The sequence below is a fragment of the Perissodus microlepis genome, chromosome 3 (genome assembly GCF_051167445.1).
Source record: "Perissodus microlepis isolate ML-2025 ecotype Zambia chromosome 3, ASM5116744v1, whole genome shotgun sequence".
NCBI classification, from domain to species: Eukaryota; Metazoa; Chordata; class Actinopteri; order Cichliformes; family Cichlidae; genus Perissodus; species Perissodus microlepis.
This window is the reverse complement of record NC_140463.1, coordinates 13,000,529-13,021,865: the sequence shown is the minus strand read 5'-3', so window position 1 is coordinate 13,021,865 and position 21,337 is coordinate 13,000,529. Positions and strand designations below refer to the sequence as shown.

Genomic DNA, 21,337 nt, shown 5'->3' with positions numbered 1-21,337 from the left:
TCATCAGACAGGAATGAGTCCAAAGGCTGTTTGAGGTAACTGAGAGAGTCAAGGGACATTTTTATTTTTAAGTGGAAATGCAAAGTGTTTCACATGTGACAAAGCATTGCATAGGGCACAATTAAGGACAGCAGATTCCAGTCCAACATTAGAAACAGAAACCTTTGATTGTAGAAGACGAACATATCTTGATTGTTTTACAACATAATTAATCAAGAGGAGACACAAACCTGATGAGGAAGTGATTTATTGATGGGGAAACCACACAGGTAGCATCTGCAGCTTCTAGGGGTTGCTAAAAGACACATTTTTTTATCAACACATCTGCAGTTCTCACTGACAGGTTGATTCGACTGATGTCTTTGGTGCATAATTCAATGCGCCCTGCTTGCTTGTGCAAAAAGTCTTTGTGCATATGTGTGTTCTTGTGCTTATATTTAAGGTAAAAATAATGAACAAGGGTTCTGTTAAAACTTGAGGTAAGACTAAAGGTTATGATTACTTCAATACAACAAGTATGGCTCTTTTTTGCGGAACAACGATGTTCTGTTTGATGAGGGTAAATAAAGGTTTGTTGAGGTCTGAGTTATTGCAAAAATAGAAGAGATGAATAAAAGTTAAAGGGCTCTAAGATTCGTGAGGAGAAAGAGTGCTAAAAAAGAGGTCACTATGGTAGAAAAAGTTCTTATTCACACTTTTAAGTAAAAGTTAAAGGATCAAGATTTTAGTTTGAGGTCTTGCCTTCCCATTTCACTCAATGAGTGACTCATACAATTATTTTAAGTCTTATTTTTAATGTTAGAAGCTGTTCATAATAAAAAAAAGACCTGCAGGAAAATTAAAACTTAAGAAAATATGAAACCTCAGGTGTACTTTTTGAGTTTTAGTCTTTTGGAGTGAGCAAGGGTTAGCCTGCTTTAGCCTGATTGCCACTTAGTCTGTCCTATTTGTATTATTAATAGATTTTAAAAGCTTTAAGATGACCTCGATTAGCCCAGTCTCATTCTCAGAGTTCCAAATACTGCCATGTTTCTTAGCCAGTGGCATCTCAAAGATAAAATGAAAATTGGTGTTTGTTCTTCATGTATCGACGCTTGTGAAGGGCCCTTTCGTATCATGCCATTTAAACATAATTTTTTAACATAAGGCCATACTTATTGCTAGGGCTGTTCGATATAACGATATATATCGGATGACGATATAAAAACGTCTATCGTTTCATTTTACGCTATCGTTTGTTTCATGGTGTCGCAAAATAAACTGTTTATGGCAATATTTTTTTCATGGTTTTGATGGTCACTGTAGTGGCTATATTAATTTCTTAAAGTTCTCTCTTTCTCTTATATTTAATATAACCACACTACGGACGGACAAGCGCCTGTTTATATGGGTTGTCGTTAGCAACAACGATGGTAAAACCATCGCATGTCCGCTTGTTTATTTTCCACATAAACCTTTCACAATAAAGCTCAAGATCCTATTGAGAATTTTCAAAATAAACGGAATCACGTGAAAAAGTATGCAGAGTATTTACGGATGAGAAGCAAAAAAAGAGCCGTCAGGTGCTAAAAAATAAACCTTAGACTCAAACGTTAGAACAGGCTTTCCCCGCAGCACGCCGTGTAATAAATACAAAGAAAACGGCGGCCTTTACAACTTATGTCTAAAAATGTGTAGTTTCATGCATCGGTTAAAACACTCAACTCCAGGTAAAAGACGCCCAGCTGGAAACACTTCACCTACCCGAGATTCACAAAATTTACAGAAAATACTACATTTTTTGTGATTTATATCGTTATCGGATGATAGATGTTTTATATCGGGATATGAGATTTTGGTCATATCGCACAGCCCTACTTATTGCCTTTAAAAAAAACAAACAAACAAACTTGACCAAGTAGTTTTCTGTGCCTACAGCTAACTAACTTCTTTTAGCAGCCCCAATTTCCTTGAGAGGTTTTTTTTTCTTATATAACTTTAATCATTTTTCTGGTTAAAAAAGTCTCCACTGAGTCGCTGCACTCTCTTTGGGTATACAGTGGTATTACACCAAACTACTGCTTTTTCTTTAACACAGTGTTTAGTTCTGTTGAGCTTTTCAGCTTTAATTTGATTTTGAAGGATTTAAACAATTTTTGAAATAAGTAGCTTTAAAAGAGGACTGTTAGATATGTCAGGACAATCAAGCCAAAGGAAACCTATCAACAGGACAACAGCAGCATCAGATAGAGTGGCAGTATTTGACGCCATGGGACTTGACTGCTTTGCATGGGTTTAGCACAGACATTAAGGGATAAGTATGGTTTATTTTAGCCTAAATTCCTAAAAACACATTAAATACCTTTTATTCTTTTTCTTTTTTTTTAAATAAATCAAGCTACAGGTAGCCTATTTCCTCACAAAACAATTTCAGTTTGGGCCAGTGTGTAGTAAATATTGCACACATTAGTTCAGGGAAAGATTAATGGCTTCAGGTAAAAAAACAAAAAACAAAACCCAGTTTTAGACGTTCTCACGTATAAAAGAAAGCAGTTTGCGCTGAGGTCAGGAGAAACTGTCGGCTTTAACCCGCAGGACGTCACTCACACCAGGACGCGTCTGAAGAACCTGAAGGGACAGAAAAATGACAACATGAAGGTGGTCTGTGCTTAAAGTCTCTCTGAGTTTTAAAGCTGACCTAAAAAAAACTTCCTCTCCAGTTAAGTCGTCCAGAGTTGGGTTTATTTCCAGGAAATTAGATCCTTGGTAAATCCAACCATGACCATTTACAGATTTACAGGAAAATACAAAAACATTGTGGTTAAGTAGTACAAGCATGTTCTGACCACTGAGTCTGACGTTGTGGGATTGCATTTGTACAGATTTGTATGCCTACACCGTTATACGGATGTATCCTGAATTGTACTGAATTGGTCAGAGGGTTTCTGTCTGTAGACAGTTTGTCACAAATGTCCGAAAATCACAAGAGTGCAGAGTGAACTGATGCACTCTGCTTGTTGAAAGCACACTTCCAGAAGTATTTTGAGAGCTTGAAAAACTTGTAGAACTGCTAAAAACAAATTAAGTTGTAAAGTGACTGTCAGTGATGTCAGTTGTTTGTGATGTTTGTGATGATTTATTAAGTATTTAATGAAGCTGATAGTGACCAAAGTGTTTTTGTCTTAATTTGAGCAATTCAGAGCGGGGTTTATTTATGACTGGCATGTCTCAGGCACATCATTCCAAGAAAAACATCAAACCCAAGTCCAGAGCTTTGCAGACCCGTGTTGTAGCTATGCACAGTCACCAGTGGGCAGTGTCAGGAACTTGTGGGACAAGCAGCAAATGTGAGCTACTCTTGTTTATATTTGTGTTTTATTTGATGTTTTGTTTCATGTTAAACATAAGTGAAGTACATTTGAGGGGAACTATTCTGCTAATTTACTGTTCCACATTTTTATTCTAGATGAGCTTTTCATGATTCACAGTTAAAAATAATCCTTCTTTGTCTTATACTTGGCTTTTTTGTAGTTCCTCAAGGGTGATTGCCCATATTTGTGGAGCCTGCTGAGGAGCAGCTGATTTAGCCCCCTGTCCATAAGCCCAGTCTTATTTTCTCTCAGTGCACACTTTACATTGAAATAAATATTTGTCTGCTTCTCCTGACAGCCAATCAAAGAGCAGTATTTATAACTCACCTTCAGTGTACTGAGAATCTCTCCAAACAGATGTTGTGCTTCCTCAGTGTCCGGTTCTTCAAAGTAATCTGACGCAGAGACCTCGACAATGATTGACCTGATGTTCTCACACTCACCTGCACAGGTACACAGAGGAGTCATCAGCAATCATTGATTAATAATAATGTTACATTTCTGTGTTCCCTTCAGTTACAGAGACTCACTGTGGAAGTGCAGGATGGCCTGACCGCTCACGGGCGTGTGTGTCAAGATCAACGTCTGCAGGTTCTTCTTCAGTCCAGCCTTACACAGCTCTGTCGCCGCCTGCAGGCCGAGGTCAGTAATACGCTCCAACTCCAGCACCTGTAGCTGAGCACAGTTGCGTACTGCACACAAAACACACAACAAAAAAAACACACAGCTAATGGTATAATGCATTGTATTTTTACACCAAAATAAACTGTAACTTTACAGTTATTACGGATTTAATTTGTACAAGCATGTAGGAGATGAAACAAAAATGTCAATAACCATATTTTTCACTGACCAGCAGCAACCAACCCCTGAGTCCCACAGCCAGCTCCGCCCACACTGAGAGAGCGGAGGTGTGGCCAGCAACGGCCAATTGTCTGCAAGCAGCGGTTACCAAAACGAGTTGGCTGTTGGCTGGAAATATTGAAGAGAGAAAAAGACTGGTGTCAAGGTGACTCAAATCTGCTCATTTGTTCCTGCACTCTAGACTGGATTCACAGCAGACAGGACAGGAATTTTTTTTTTTAGAAAAAAGGAAAAAGGTTTGTTGTTTTTCAGTATGGAGCTATCACAGTGGACTGTGTGTGTGTGTACTAACCAGGGATGAGCAGGCGCCACCTGCAGGCTGGTGATGCTCCTGCATCCAGCACCCAAAGCCCAGAGAACCTCCTGACCGAGAGGATCTGATGAACTCCTGCAGATGACCAGACAGACAGTCGAGTAAGCGGACAGACAGGTGAAGAAGGGGACAGGTAAACAGTCTCACCTGTATGTGAGCGTCTGCAGGTTCCTGCTGTAGCAGCTGGCCAGCCACAGGGTCCTATCGGTGAGGATGTGGGGACACTGAGAGATAGACAGGTGGAGCAAGCTGCCCCCTGCTGACCGCAGCAGGGCCTCCACCCCGGGCTCCACACTCCCTCTGATTGACACACAAACAGACGTATGCCAACTACAGTACCCACAATGCACTCAGAGGACAGCTTTCTTCTCTTGTAACGTCTCAGAAACCTGTTAATGCACTGAGCACTGACCAATCAGATAACAGCTGCGTTACCATGACAACATGCATTTCAAAAAGATAAGAAAAGCTTGTACATTTCCTCGGTAGCAGCATTAATCCTTGAGAGCGGTGTGTGTTTGTGGGCTTGGATTTTTGATTTTGTAGGGACACAACTCACACAGTCACACTGTGGGGACAAAAATGAATCCTCAAAATGTAAATAATTAGGTTTGAATGAGGGCTTGACTCAGTGGTTATTTTTGGTTTAAATCATCACCGTCTGGATATTTTGGCTAGCCAGTAACATTAAAGACTTAACCTATGCTTGGGCTACAACCAGGGCCCTCAGAAGTACAGAAAGTCAAACCTTTGTGAGTTTAATTTACCGTATGTTTCTGTGGTAATCCTCTCGCGTCTCGTTGGCTCGACGACTTCGAGGCTTCAGGTTGCTGAGCACCACGGCCTGAGTTTGAGTGCACCACTGTGACAGCGTCGTCAGGAACTACACACAAAGAAACACATTTTAAATGTGAAATAAACATTTTAAAGTATAAACCTAGTAATTCCTGCATTTTTTCCCTGACAACATCTTTCATGTAGTCACTCTGCCACACAGTTTAATACTACAAGACAGTAACTGTTTATTGAATAAAAATCTGATTTTGGAGTATTACTGAATAAAGAATATTCTGCCATATTAAGGTTTCTATGTGTGAACACAGTTTTAAATTAGCAACAATTTTAAAACTGAGACAAAAAGCAAACACATATTTACTTTGTATAGATGCTGCTCTTTCTTTTATCTTTCTGTTGAAGCTACTATGCTCCATCTTGTAATCGCAAGGCTAAAATTATGGAAAAAAAAACAACAAATTTCAAGTATGAAGTCAAAAAAGAAAACCAACCAGCCAACCTTAAGTTTGGATGGAAATACCCAAACTGAAAGCATGAAGTGGTTAGTGTTGCAGTTTTCAGTTTCTTTCATGCAAAGTGGAGGTGACCTTGGCGTTCTGCTAGTGACTAAAGCAATCACATGTATGTTTTTGCGAACATGCACAATACACATTTTCCCCTAGCAACCAGTGGTTGCCAGGGGGTCACTGACTAGTTTCTAAACCTGTGTGAGTGGGACGTTATTCCCTTCACCCTACACTGTCACCATGACTGTCACATGTCCAAAATGGCGGACAAGTTAAATGTTACATGGCCAGCAGATTATCAGGGACAGCTATAAGAGGATGACATTAGTAACTATCTGAAGATGATGAGGACTTCGATACCTCTGTAGACACTCTGGCATTCTCCAGCTGGAGGCGTGTCCAAACAGCAGGGTGCCTGGCAACGAACCGCCAATCAGAGCACACCTCGGCTGCACGCAGCATTGAGCGCACGTCCAAATATGGGAAGATGCAAAAAAGGCCCGCCCTCAGCCGCAGGGTGTCTGCTACCAGCTGTCTGTCACCAAAGCAACGGGAGGGTGTGGAGCGGACGGAAGAGGGGGTATCTGGGTCAGGAGAGCAGAGTAATGAAAGGCAGAAGCTTTTATTGTGAAGCAGCCACAGGAAGTGTTGCATTAAAGCAGCCTGTAACAGCCAGAGGGGAAAAGAAAGACCACAGGAATGATGGGCAGAAATTATATACCTGATCCAGGTGTGTGTGTCCTGGCAAAGATGAGTCTCCTCATCTCAGCACTGGTCCACAGTTCCTCATCTTCCTCCTCTTCCTCCTCGTCTTCCTCCTCGGTGCTATGGTGACGAAAGTTTCTTTTCTTCCACGTTCTCCCCCATCCCTCTTCCGCAGCCCTGAAATCACAGCAGAAGAAAGACTTGCTCTTTAAGATTTTAAGCCCTGTTCAAAATAAAAGTCACAAAACAAACATCTGCATACCAGAACCTCTCCCTCCTCCCATCTTCTCCTCCTTCTCCTCTCTCTCGTTGAGTCCAGGGTTGGGCGTAGGGATTCGGATGGAGATGGGTTGATGCCGCCTCGCAGTTCCAACCCCCCGAACCCAGAGACGAGGTTCGCATTCGTCCAGCGAGACCACTTGATGACAGAAACCGAGAGGAGGTGTGAGCGTTTCACTGACACTGTAAACTCTTTGAAAGAGTCAGGTGTGTTCAGGTACCTGTAGCGATGGTGTCCATGCAGCTGCTCTCCCAGCCTGTAGGAGCTCGACACACTATAACTCCTCTGGAAGAGCAGGATGAGGAAATGTTGAGTGAGACCTAACAAATTCCAGGTCCTGCTCCTCTCTATAGACAATACATGCTCTCATGAATACTTTAATCAAAGGTGTTTGTTTGTATTTCCCACCCTGTTTCCAATGGTTTCCTGCATCTTATTTGCAATGATGTCATCAGTGCTGCCATCCAGACTGCGTCCCCCTTGGCTCCGTGCAGGTTCGTAAACCTCAGTGAGCACATAGGGCTCGGTGTATGCGTACCCGTCACTGTCTGGGAAGAGGTTGCGATGTTCGCGCGAGCCAAGCATCAGGAGCCGTCTCTCTGCGCAATCTGCTCGCTCCAGCAGTGTCTCAATGAACATCTGTAATCAAGCGAAGCACCACAACAGAAAGATTTTATCCGATTTGCCGACTTCTGTATGTTTACTGTAAGCTGCATCTGAATACCAAAGGTTTTTGATAGGAATTACTAACACACCCCACAATCATGAACTAACATGAAGTTGTAAGAGGTTCTCTTACACTATGAAGCACCAAGACATGACTAAAGAAAACTGAATTGAGTGGAATATCTCATTCCAGCTCTACAGTCCTTAGCATCGCCAGCAGCCAATGTCCTTGAGAAGAGAGGCTGTCTTTAGTTACACTTCAGGAAGAACAATGAGGTTTTCATCCTAGTCAGGAAGCACTGGACCAGCTCTTCTCAAGGATATTCAAGAATATGTGGGCGTTTGCCCAAGGCAATAAGACAGACTTGTGCTCAGTGGCTTTTGGACTTCACCAGGACATTTCTGGACAGTCTAGTTCTGATGGTTTTATTGAGCAATGAGCTCCAGCATGGATCAGGAAATTGGACCTCAAAGTCTGAGGACAGGTTGGAAATGAGTCGCTACCCCAAGTGGAAGAGTTCAAGTATCTCGGGGTCTCGTTAATGGGTGAGAGAAGAAAGCAGCAGGAGATTGATGAATAGACTGTTGTGGCATTGATGCAGACCCTGTACCGGTCTGATGTGGTGAAAAGAGAGCTGAGCATGAAAGTAAAGCTGTTGTTTTACATTACCACCCTCACATGTGGCCACAGGATCTGGGTAGTGACAGAAAGAATGAGGTTTAGGGTCTCTGCCGTTTGGTTGGTACTCTGAGTAGAGCCGCTACTCCTCCACACTGAGTTAGCCTTTGACTCGGATGCCTCCTGGGACCCTTCTGGGTGAGGTGTTTTGGGCATGTCCAACTGAGAGGAGGCTCTGGGACAGACCCAGGACTGGCTGGAAAGCTGTAGTAGGGGAAGAGGACGAGGCAAACAAGGCAGGGTTTGCCTTAGAGCATGTTTGATGAGTCACTTTTGGGTTTGTTATTGAAATCGAATATTTTGGGTATTTTTGTGAATGTCTATGTAGCCGGTGTATCAGAAAAACTTAGGAGAGTTTTCTCCAAGCATGACATCCCGGTGCATTTCAGACCCAGCAACACGCTCAGACAAAAACTGGTTCACCCGAAAGACAAAACGCCAAAACACAGACTTAACAATGTGGTGTATGCTGTACAGTGCAGCGAGGAATGCCCAGACCTCTACATTGGAGAGACCAAACAGCCACTTCACAAGCGCATGGCACAACACAGAAGAGCCACCTCCACAGGACAAGACTCAGCAGTCCATCTGCATCTTAAGGATAAAGGTCACTCTTTCGAGGATGCCAATGTTCACATTTTGGACAGAGAGGACAGATGGTTTGAAAGAGGAGTGAAAGAAGCCATCTATGTCCACTGTGAGCGACCATCTTTGAACAGAGGCGGGGGTTTACGACACCAACTCTCTGCCATCTATAATCCAGTTTTGAGATCCCTTCCCAGACGCCTTAACGCCCACTCACATCCTGGGCCATCTGACCTCAGGAATTCGCCTGATAAGGTGGGGCCAGGTTTCACAATGAACACACCCGAAACTCTGACTGATTGGGACCCACACCCGGTTTCACACCTTGGCTCAGGCGATTAGAAGATCATCAGGGGGTCCTTTTGTCCCTCTGTGGGGGGATACTCCCACTAGGTTTATATCTGGGACTCTCCACCATTTGACCTTAGAACTGAAGAAGCTTCTCGGATGAGAGGTGAAACGTCTTCAAGTAACTTAAAGAAGTCCAGACGCTTTTCTTTGCAAGCTCCTTTGACTACGATGACCTGGATGACTGAGAACCTTCACAGACGTCTTGTAGTTTTCCTTCCTTTGTGATTGTTCACGCCACTTCCACTAGTTTCGCTGTGTGTGTGCACTGTTATCTGCACCCGTGTCAGTTAAATTTCTTGTTTGCGCAGCATGTGCACCCCCGTGTTCCTTAATGTTCATTGTGCGCTGTTCCAAAAAACAGTAATGTCAAAGTATCTTACTGTATATTTTACAGTTTTGTACTGTCTTTCTAGAATATCACTAAATTTACATAAGTAGACTGTGATTTTACATGTCAAAGGTAAAATAACATAACATCACTGTAAATATAGTAAAACACAATTTACTTGTTTTTTAAATATATTTTTTTGTACATATGCATATTTAGATTGTTAAAATACATTCACAAATGTATCATGATCTCACAAATATCTGTCCGTTATTTGAAAGGTTGAACTGTTGAATTCAAATGTAATGCTATGGAAAAGTGTATAACATGATTCCTATAAGCTTGTGTTACATCACATAAGTATTATTATCATTGTTATTTAGGGCGATCGTGGCTCAAGAGTTGGCAGTTCGCCTTGTGATCAGAAGGTTGCCAGTTCGAGCTCGGACACTCTCGGTATTGTGTCCGTGGTCAATACTCTTCACCTACTGGTGAGGGGCCGATGGTGCGATATGGCAGCCTCGCCTCTGTCAGTCTGTCCCAGGGCATGCAATCCATTATTATTTAAACCAGCTGTTAACTGTATATTTCTGTACATTTACGTATTATGATTCATATTGCCACATTCATTGACCTTGTTTATAGGTAATTTCATTGTTTGATCCCGTTAAAATGTTCCTAATTTGATGTCTAAAAGCACTTGGAAAAGGCAGAATCCCATATGAAATTAGCGCAACAAACTATTTTCATTGCTGAAAATAGCTGTATTTTCATGAGGAAGTTATTTTCTGTTATTTTACAGTAGTATTTTGGCACCCCAGCTGCCGGAATATTACTGTTTTTTTAAGATGTTTTTTTTTAACAGTGGTGGGTCTCTTAACTCAGTGTGAGTTAAGATCCAATTTCAATGGATGTGTTTTAAAATTGTTTACAGTTCTAGTTTGAGTGACAACAGTGTTTGTGGGCCCACAGACTAAACAGCGTGGATGACACTAAGGCCTGAAAGGAGTCCTATGACAGATACTTACATATTTTACTTGCAATAGAATTAACATCTGTGTATTTTGCAGGAGTTTTCTTAAGTTGCCAACAAAAGCTCGCTTTTTGTATATTAACTCTGCCCCAGTGTCCTTTATTTTCTCTCTGGAATCTGAACACGTTCTTGTACATGAACTCTATGATTTTGACCCAAACTCTAATCTAAAAATCTAACCAAACTATGTGGGAATAAAAGGTTAAGTTAAAATATAAAGTATAATATAACACTTTACAGGTTTTGAATGACAAAGGATTATTTCATAGATGAGTGCACATGCTGCATACTTGCCCCCCTCCAATACGTAGTTTCTAGGGGTGCAACGATACTCGTATCGATATTGAACCGTTCGATACAGTGCTTTCGGTTCGGTACGCATATGTATCGAACAATACAAAATTTTTAATTTATTTTATCAACTTTCCTTCTGACGATGCTGTCTGTGTTGAGCGCTCAGTGGATCTGCGCTCGACAGTGCAGCCTAGGCGGAGTACTCGAACGCAGATTCACTGAGCGCAGGGCAAGCTAGCGAGACAGAAGTTAAGCTCTCCTTGCAACATGGCAAATTGAACCTCCCCCACCCTCATTCAGATCTGGCGTTTGGAACTATTTTGGTTTTCATGTGACGTATGACCCTGAAGGTAAGCGCGTCATGGACTAAAGTAAAACAGTATGTTGGATGTGCCACGCAATGCTCAATTACATGGGTGGGAGCTAGTGTGTTAGCGCAGTTAGCTCGTTAACGTGTTGGCCATCCAGCCCCACGCACGGGGCGATCAGGGGTAACTCGTTAATGGAGATTTGCCGTGTTGTGGCGTTAACGTCATTTCAACGAGATTAATGCTGACAGCACTAGTGGGAACACAACGAATATGACTGCACATTTACTCCGACATCATCCTAGTGCAAAAGCCAAGTGGAAGCAGACAAAAACAACAAGCAGGCATGCTACAAACTTTACCCGAGTCATTTAGACAGCTGTTAGCACATGATTCTCCTTATGGGGACCTGATATGTTTAATATGCTGCTGAGAATATAGCCCAGAAGAAGCTTATAGTATAGCTTTTATTTTGGAAAGAGCCATTTCTCTGTAGTAAACTCTCTTTTCCAAAGATGAGTGATTCCTCAATCAGATACAGGGCTCGCAAAATCGCTAGCCCGACGTCCCGGGGCTAGCGATTTTTCCAGTCGGGCTACCAAAATCTATCTCTGCCCTGCCCGTCGGGCTATTGTAGGAAGGAAAAATATATGTCAATGCTTTTGCATTCTTTCGGAAATGTAGCTGGGTAATTATGTCATTGGCATCGGTGAGCCACTGTCAATATGTGACATATTGAAATCGCGTTTGAATTTGCGCTTGTTTTTTGCTTTCACTTTGCAATCGCGCGAACTGTGTATAGAGAGCGTCAGCACTGATTGGTGAGTGATGATAATTTGCGCACCAATTCCTCTGACATCATCTTATCAATCGTTAGCTTACTACGCAAACATGAAAAGTGAAATCTCTCGCAGCAAGCTTAAACATGTGAGAGGTTGATCGCGCAGAGAATCGCTGAGCTTTATGTGAGTGCGTGTGTAAAAGCAGCAGGATATATATTTTAGTTCTGCTGAGCCAAATAAGACAGGTCAGGGTGAAGAAGTGACAGCCAAAGAAAAGCTTACCACCAAACGGAAAAGTTATGACAAATCAGACTATAAGGCAAAAAGAAAGTGCAGCTTTATGGTTTCATGGACAAAAGAATTTCTGTGGCTGCAATATGACGAGCTATATAACCAGGGCTGCACATAAGTGGTCCGCAGGTGAGCATTCGCTGTCAAAATAAAAAACACGCACAAGATAAGAAGTTAATATTATATAATTATACAATATTATACTTTAATGTATAATATTGTAAAGGAAACAAAACAGGAAACAAAACATCAATCAAAAAATTGCTCTCTTTTTTATTCGGGCTACTTAAATTTATTTTGGGCTACCAAAAACTGAAGAGTCCCTGCCCGAAGGGCTACCAGGGATTTTGAAATTTTGCGAGCCCTGCAGATATATTTATTTTTTTAATTACTTTTTTGTTTCAGCAACATAAAATTTAAAAACTGTACTTTTGAGTTAAAATATATATTTATAATTTTAATAAATGACAAATTAAAAAGGCATGAACATTTTTTTTTGTATCGAAAAAATATCGAACCGTGACACCAAAGTATCGAACCGAACCGAACCGTGAATTTTGTGTATCGTTGCACCCCTAGTAGTTTCATGTGTAAATAACAGCCTCATCTTGGCCAACCCCACTATAAAAACTGTCGGGTTACCCTGTGTGAGCTGGGTCAGATTAATCTCACGCATCGCTCTTGTCAAACAAATCAAAATAAACCACCCAGAGTTTAATTACAAAAGAACCAACAACAGAAGATCTCCTGCATCACCTGCAGCCTGGATTTGGCTTCGGCCTCTTTCTCTGCCGTCTCCCTCAAAAAATGCTCAATGTCCACCATCTCCCTGCAAAACACACACAGTTCAGAATGTACACATTATTCAGTGAGCCAAATGATAAATAAGTTAAATAAGATAGACGGCACAAAAAACACACAAAACAAACCGAGTGACCTCCCAAAAATACATACCCTCGGGCTGCTCTGCCTCATTGTCATCTTACATTTATCATCCCAGCAAACCGCAGCAGTGTGTGTGTGTGTGTGTGTGTGTGTGTGTGTGTGTGTGTGAGAGAGAGACAGAGAGAAACACAGAGTGAGGCAGATTAAACATGACGTGTCCTCTGCCTGTGCACCGTGTTTCTGTGCTCAGCGCGCTGTAGTTTCATGATATTACATTACATGCTGTTTGCTTCTGCTATTAGTGATTCATTTTCCACAAACAAAAACTGACCACACGACAAATTCTGCCACACTTCATCTACTGCTGCCAGAGGATACGAGTGCAAAAGATTTTAACGCTCAAAGCACTTCCTACTTGGTATTTAAATCTGACCCCATTCACCTCCACATACTTCCCTTACATTCTACACCAGAGTTCAAGTTTGCCACTGAGGGCTGAGTAAAATTAGCCAAAAACAACCTCAGCAGTTGCTGCCTGCAGTGCTTGGAGATCTATTACTGGATGAGTGTAGTACTAGAGGAAACTTTAAAGCTTGGTAAGATTTAGGTAAACGCTACACTAAGAAAAAGTATTTTTTTTCTATAATTTTTCGAAGAATTTATGGATGTCTTGGTCATTTTATTGGTGATAAATCAGAAAGGGACTCCAAACTTTAGTCCTTCATACAAAATAAAAAGGTGTGATATAAACAAATTAAAACACCCAACAGAAACTGGTTTTGTAGCAGGCTGCAGACATGTTTATTTCTGCTGTAAAGTTGGAAAATTTAACATGGAAGTCTATGGGCACTCATTTACTTTTACACCCTGCCCCAAGTGGACAATAGGGGAACTGCAGCCCTAAACTGCTGTTTAGTCTTTTCAACCTTGTCTATTTACAGAACAAGTTAAAAAATGTAAAACCAAATCCCCCCCCCCCCCCCCCCCCACACACACACACACACACACTCTGTTTAAAATAAATACGCTAACATGTTAAACTTTTTACCATTGTTATTGTGATGACTAGTCCATAGAACATAGAAAAGTGGCTGATCATAAATGAATAATAACAATGGTGCAATGAAGAAAACTTTAATCTAAAAATGTCTTGTTTGTTCCATAAAAAGAGGGAAAATAAATCCTGAAAACACAGTTTTATCCACTAAACTTCCAGATACTGACTGTTGTCGTTTGCTCAGCTCCTTCTCTTTCCCTGTAAGATCTTTCTTTAATTTCTCCATCATCTCCATGGCAGCTGAGACCTGCAGGAATACAAAAATAGGACAGTGAATATACAGCGACTTCAAAATCGTGTTTAAAACATTGCTTAAAGCCCCACCCACCTGTCGGGACAGGTAGGCTGCTTTCTCTTCCACTTCCTGTTTCTCACTCCTGAGTCGTTCCTTGTCTCGCCTCGCCCACTGTAGCTCCATCTCTCTCCTCTGTAGCTCCACTTTCAGTCGGGCCATGCGTCGGTTCACCCTCTCCTCAACCTCCGCGAAAGTCCGGGCGATTTTATGATCCAGCCCGAGCCCCAGTCGCTCTTCCAGCCCAATCTCCACCAAGCCTAGCTGGACCCTCACCTCTCCAAGGTTTTTCCCAGCAAAAAGATCCACAGATCCAGGAAGGGCCAGAGCAGTGGAGGAGCCTTCTGAATGTACCGTAGAGGAAGGCAGAGGGCAATCTGAAGCACCGAACATCTCCCTGAGCAGTTGGACGGAGGCAGATGATGAGGCGAGATCCAAGCAGGCCAGTGGCAGGGGCAGGCTTTGATGTTCCATGTCTAGAGAAGTGCTCTGACTTTGGGATACAGCTGGGCTAGGGAGTGGGAGGAGAGAACTGGTTCTGGAGCTTCTGACCCGAGCCTGAAACATTAAGACAAAGTTAATACTGGCACTGGTAACGCAGTTCAAGGGCTGGTCACATTAAAAAAAATTAATTAATTACAGGTGGAAGATCTGGATCGTCTCAATGGTCTCCAAACGATCCTGTAAATCTTCCTTTCACTCTTGCTGCTATCGTTCATTCACAAATTACCCCTGACACTCTCCCCCCACTCCACCCTACCTGCACTCTCTTCCTCATCGCTCTTGTGCACTGTCTGTTGCTTTGGATGGTTGACTCACCTTCACCATCTTTTCCTCTCCAGAGCATACCTCCACCTCTCCCTGCTCAAACTATAGAACACAGTGTCATCTGCAAACATCAGAGTCCACAGAGACTCCCGTCTGACTTCCTCTATCTTCGTCTACCTGTCTATCATAACTCTAAATAAGGGGGGGTAAAGCCAAACCCTAATGTGGTTCCACCCACCTGCCACTCCTACCACCACTGTCTCGCTATTTTCAAATGTGTCCTGCACCGCTTTTAGAATGCAAAGAACTAAAGTATTCTCAATAAAATGAAGGAGAAGAAACGAATAACACTGGTATAAATTTCATGGGTGTCTCAAACTCACAATATTAGTTACACCCCTGAGTTTATGATGCTGACATGAGGATCAGAGAGGTGATGCTTGACAGAATTCACATAAATCTAAACAGTTTAAGAGTCTTAATTATTTAGAAAAATAAAAATAAAAGCCTGTGTTTGTTTCTATTCACAAACCATGCACTAACCAGATTAACTGTCAGACACAGCCACTTATTTTCTTCGTTGCAATAATCTGGTCAGTTTTTCTCCCTTTCTAAGGTCTGACACGACCTCACTTCTGTGTGCAAACAGCACGAACATCCATCGATCTATGGTTTATTTTTGCAGTCCTAGCATGATCAGTTATGACCAGGCACATTATGTTGGGAATTTAACCATGTTTGCTAGGAAATTAAAGCTACCAAAGTCATGTATTGTTGGCTAGCTTCATTACCAGCAGGTGTCAAACAGAAACAGAGAAAATCTTAAATCTGAGAGGCTGAAAAATGAAACAGACAACATCAATTTGTTTTAATGTAGAGTAACTAACGAGTCTCTGTAGCTCCGTATAATTCAATTCAATTCAATTCAATTCAATTCAATTCAATTCAATTCAATTCAATTCAATTTTATTTATATAGCGCCAAATCACAACAAAAGTCGCCTCAAGGCGCTTCATAGATACAGAGAAAAACCCAACAATCATATGACCCCCTATGAGCAAGCACTTTGGCGACAGTGGGAAGGAAAAACTCCCTTTTAACAGGAAGAAACCTCCGGCAGAACCAGGCTCAGGGAGGGGCGGCCATCTGCTGCGACCGGTTGGGGTGAGAGAAGGAAGACAGGATAAAAGACATGCTGTGGAAGAGAGACAGAGGTTAATAACAGATATGATTCAATGCAGAGAGGTCTATTAATACATAGTGAGTGAGAAAGGTGACTGGAAAGGAAAAACTCAATGCATCATGGGAATCCCCCGGCAGCCTACGTCTATTGCAGCATAACTAAGGGAGGATTCAGGGTCACCTGGTCCAGCCCTAACTATATGCTTTAGCAAAAAGGAAAGTTTTAAGCCTAATCTTAAAAGTAGAGATAGTTTCTGTCTCCCGAATCCAAACTGGAAGCTGGTTCCACAGAAGAGGGGCCTGAAAACTGAAGGCTCTGCCTCCCATTCTACTTTTAAATACTCTAGGAACAACAAGTAGGCCTGCAGAGCGAGAGCGAAGTGCTCTAATAGGGTGATATGGTACTATAAGGTCATTAAGATAAGATGGGGCCTGATTATTTAAGACCTTGTATGTGAGGAGCAGGATTTTGAATTCAATTCTGGATTTAACAGGAAGCCAATGAAGGGAAGCCAAAACAGGAGAAATATGCTCTCTCCTTCTAGTCCCTGTCAGTACTCTTGCTGCAGCATTTTGGATTAGCTGAAGGCTTTTCAGTGAGTTTTTTGGACATCCTAATAATAATGAATTACAGTAGTCCAGCCTGGAAGTAATAAATGCATGAACTAGTTTTTCAGCGTCACTCTGAGACAGGATATTTCTAATTTTAGAGATGTTGCGCAAATGGAAGAAAGCAGTCTTACATATTTGTTTAATATGTGCGTTGAAGGACATGTCCTGGTCAAAAATGACTCCAAGGTTCCTCACAGCGTTACTGGAGGCCAAGGTAATGCCATCCAGAGTATGAATCTGGTTAGATACCATATTTCTAAGATTTTCAGGGCCGAGTACAATAACCTCAGTTTTATCTGAATTAAGAAGCAGAAAGTTAGCGGCCATCCAGGTCTTTATGTCTTTAAGACATTCCTGCAGTTTAACTAATTGGTGTGTGTTATCTGGCTTCATGGACAGATAGAGCTGGGTGTCATCTGCATAGCAGTGAAAATGTATGCTATGTCTTCTAATGATGCTGCCTAAGGGAAGCATGTATAATGTAAACAGAATTGGTCCTAGCACTGAACCCTGTGGAACTCCATAATTAACCTCAGTGGGTGAAGAGGACTCTCCATTTACATGCACAAATTGGAGTCTATTAGATAGATATGATACAAACCACTGCAGTGCAGTACCTGTAATACCTACAGCATGTTCTAATCGCTCTAATAGGATATTATGGTCGACAGTATCGAACGCTGCACTGAGGTCTAGCAGGACAAGCACAGAGATGAGTCCACTGTCAGAGGCCATAAGAAGATCATTTGTAACCTTCACTAAAGCTGTTTCTGTGCTGTGATGAGCTCTGAAACCTGACTGAAACTCTTCAAATAAACCATTCCTCTGCAGATGATCTGTTAGCTGTTTGACAACTACTCTTTCAAGGATTTTTGATATGAAAGGAAGGTTGGAGATTGGCCTATAATTAGCTAAGACTGCTGGGTCTAGAGATGGCTTTTTGAGTAAAGGTTTAACCACAGCCAGCTTGAAGGCCTGTGGTACATAGCCGACCATTAGAGATAGGTTGATCATATTTAAGATCGAAGAATTAATCAATGGCAGGACTTCTTTGAGCAGTTTTGTAGGAATGGGGTCTAAAAGACACGTTGATGGTTTGGAGGAAGTAATTATTGAAGTTAACTCAGAAAGATCAATTGGAGAAAAAGAGTCTAACTTAACATCAATGGTACTAAGAGTAGCTGTAGATAATATTACATCTGTGGGATGATTACTGGTATAGCTGCTTTCCATCCATATTCCGTATTCACCGGGTGATGTCAGACAGATTTCCCAGTCAGATCCATTATTATGTGTCCAAATTCCAATCGTTTCCACAATGTGGCCTCTGGGAGGACACATTATTTCTTTGTTCCACATGACAGTAAACTCAAATCTCTCTAGTTTGTCACATATCATGAAATCTTCCACAACAAAGGTACTTTAGCAGTTAATCAGTGGTGAAAATGATCACTTGCTTGGTTACCTGGGAGAGCACCAGCAGGGTCTCGTAGGTGTGTCGGCTGACCAGGTGCGCCCGGAGCTCAGCTACAGATGAGAACCGAAACCCATCCCCGCAGCGAGGACAGAAGTAGGGCAGCTCCGTGGAAGAGGAGGAGGACGAGGAGGAAAACATGATTCACGAGGAAGCAGCAGACCTGGAAGAAAAAAATATGAGCTCATTAGAGAACAACAAAGAGACTGCAACAGAGATAGTAAGAGTAGAAGAAGAAACACACAGAGTAAACCGGAGTGAAAACTGGGTCAGAGCGCGTGTGAGCTCTACATAATTGATTCTATGCAGATGAAGATGTAACGAGGCTCAGACCTGAACATTAAAGACAGCAGAACACGTGTGTTTGATTTATTCTTCACGGATAAGCCGGATCCATGCTGGAGCGTCACATGCGTGTCCTGTGGCGAGCTGCTGGGTCTGATGTTAGTGGGGCGCATGTGTGTGTTTGTTTCTGTGAGGCAGCAATCTTTCACGCCGCTGCTCAGACCCGTGCAGAGGAATTTAAGCACGCATGGATGAGCAGGAAGAAAGAAACGTCTGGGGCGTGGAGTCTCTGTGTTCGCCTACTTCAGCCTCCTCTTCCTCTTTCCATGCCCTCCATGTTTCATTCAGGAGTTTTTATTTGGTAAGGACTACAGCGAGGGGCTGCTGCATTACAGTAACTCGCCTGAGAGCTTATACAAATATAGAAGAAGAGCAGATTTGTGCTTTAAGCACACACAAACAAATTGGTGTGGAGGCCTTTGATGATTAAATGTATGTCACTCAGCTTAACAAACCAAAATGTTTGAGTCACCAAATCAAAATCATGAGATAAAAAGTAAAAGTGATCAGAAAAATTAAAGCTTTAAACGTACAGCAACATTTTTAAATGAAAACTGAAACTGAAAGAAAAGTATACATTTAAGAACTAACCACTAAGAAACAAGTGAATTTTGAGATATTTTGACATAAAAAGTCTAAATTATGCCACTAAAGAGTCAAATTATGACACAAAAATGTCAAAATTGGAAAATACTACTTACATTACAAAGAAAGGTCAAAATAAGAAATTAAGTAAAATTAGTTCTGTGATGAAAAAAATATAAAATGTAAATATATTTAAAAAAAACATGAAAAATATAAAGAAAATGTTGCTATAATGTATCATTATAAAATGTAAACATAAAAAAAACTAACAATGATGTAAATTCAAAGCTTTTAGAAAAAAAAGTCAACACTAACAAATGACAGATTGGTCAGAACTATTTTGGAAAAGTTTGATTTGTGACACGAGAAAACTTTAATTTAAGAATTTAAAAAATGAGACCTGAGCACAAATCAAAGAAAAGACTGTCGAATGACCTGCAGCATAAAGTACGAACACTGAACAGGATTTCACTGATTAATCAGCCCGCCCACTCTGTGTCCAGCTGTTAGATTACAGCTGCGGGCTCATTCACAGTTATTACACGAGCAGGTGTTAGAACGTAAAAGTTGAGCCACACAGACAGAAACTGATTGATTATTCGAACATCTGCCTGCAGCTGTGAGGAGAACGAGCTGCTCTTCGGGTTCTTACCGAAATATCGAGACTGATGACAGCTTCTGTGCTGCCACACACACGCGCGTTCACCTATCAGTACCTGTGACAATCGATCCGCGGATGTCTGGTCCTCGCGCTGCCTGAACCCACCCTTATCGACCGCCTGCGTCACTCAGCCCCAAAATCCCGTTGCCATGGTTTCCCGGTTCTTTCCCGCATCTCCTCGGATCGATGGTCCATCATCCCGGTACCGACCACGTTTTATCGTGCAGCAGCAGCAGCAGCATTGCACACGGAGCGAATGTGTGCGTGTCTGTGTGTGTGTGTGTGCGCGTGTGTGCGTGCAGCTGCTGACGTAGAGAACGCGTGATGTGGGCCATGATTGCCAAGGCTCTCTGGTTTCACACATTTGTGTTTTTATCGTTCAGATTAGACTGAATTGGACATAAAAGCATGAACACGGTGACGCGCGCGAGGCGATCTGTAGATAATTTGATATTCATTAACACACATCCACTGTGGCTGGCTTCAGTGTGTCTTTGGAAGTCACGGAAACTGTGTCATTCTCACAGCGTTCAGACCACTTTTTTTTTTCAACTGAGAATCAGTCCACTTTTTCACCCCTGTAACCAAGGAGACACGTGTACTCCAAAACATCTCTCCATAGAGGAAGAAAAAAAACAACTTCAAGCATCATGGGAATGTTTCAGAGTCTTCCAGCTCAAAGCATTCTTAATTAAAGTCATTTGTGTAATGTAGAAGGAGTGCAGTGACACAGTGTTTATTTTATAATGAGTATATTTGGCTTCACCGACAAGTTTTATTCTCCCAGAGTGACACTGCTGGTGTTTCTATTTGTCCGGGGGAACTTTTCATACCACAGAAATGACAGTGTGGGCTTAGTGCCGCTTTTAATAAGACTGGAAATAAATGTCTGTGTTTTATACATAAGCAGCAGCTTGCCATCATCATCATCACTACCCAGATTTCACTGTAATAACTCCAGCCACCAGCCAGTTCCTCTACACAGTGTCTGACCTTTAACCCTAACCACAAGCAGAAAGAATCAATTAAGAGATCTGTTTTCCCAGTCGAACTGATTAACTGATTAGGATGTCAAACACAGAACAGTCCTGCTGGATGATGTTTGAATCACTGAAACTCCTCCGTGTGAAGTTTTGTTCTGTAATCTGTAATCATGTTGAAATTTCATCATGAGATGGTTCCCTGTACAGTCTATATGACCTGTCACCGACCACAGAGCGACAGCGAGACTACAAGTTTGTGGATATTAGGTGGTCTCTGTTTTGCAATCTGTGTAAAAGGCATTTTTTCTGACACATTCTTTTGTGCATGAGTGTATTATTTTTCCTCCTTCTGTGATAATGTGG

General features: G+C 41.8%; 1 protein-coding gene across 2 annotated transcripts; it reads right to left on the bottom strand.

Moving 5' to 3' along the window:
* Positions 1 to 29: 29 nt before the first annotated feature.
* LOC146390000 (F-box only protein 41) lies at positions 30 to 20,338 on the bottom strand. 2 transcript variants are annotated; one of them, XM_084923087.1, is made up of 17 exons: positions 20,047 to 20,338; positions 18,392 to 18,563; positions 14,401 to 14,922; positions 14,240 to 14,319; positions 12,887 to 12,959; positions 7,222 to 7,452; positions 7,034 to 7,098; positions 6,796 to 6,951; positions 6,550 to 6,710; positions 6,189 to 6,412; positions 5,295 to 5,410; positions 4,675 to 4,827; positions 4,507 to 4,602; positions 4,204 to 4,322; positions 3,881 to 4,042; positions 3,678 to 3,793; positions 30 to 2,607 (listed from the first exon to the last, which is right to left on the bottom strand). In XM_084923087.1, the coding sequence occupies exons 2-17, from the start codon at positions 18,539 to 18,541 to the stop codon at positions 2,545 to 2,547; spliced, it is 2,487 nt and encodes an 828-aa protein (XP_084779213.1). In that variant the 5' UTR covers positions 18,542 to 18,563; positions 20,047 to 20,338; the 3' UTR covers positions 30 to 2,544. The 2 variants fall into 2 exon arrangements, with proteins under 2 accessions (XP_084779213.1, XP_084779214.1); XM_084923088.1 differs by lacking the exon at positions 20,047 to 20,338 and adding an exon at positions 18,734 to 18,864.
* Positions 20,339 to 21,337: the final 999 nt, after the last annotated feature.

Excerpts from the sequence above, each read along its gene's own strand:
- LOC146390000 (XM_084923087.1), bottom strand. The coding sequence starts at position 18,541 with ATGTTTTCCTCCTCGTCCTCCTCCTCTTCCACGGAGCTGCCCTACTTC. Across the intron at positions 7,453-12,886 it reads AAGCCAAATCCAGGCTGCAG|ATGTTCATTGAGACACTGCT; the intron begins GTGATGCAGGAG and ends GCTTGATTACAG. Across the intron at positions 2,608-3,677 it reads AGATTCTCAGTACACTGAAG|GTTCTTCAGACGCGTCCTGG; the intron begins GTGAGTTATAAA and ends CTGTCCCTTCAG.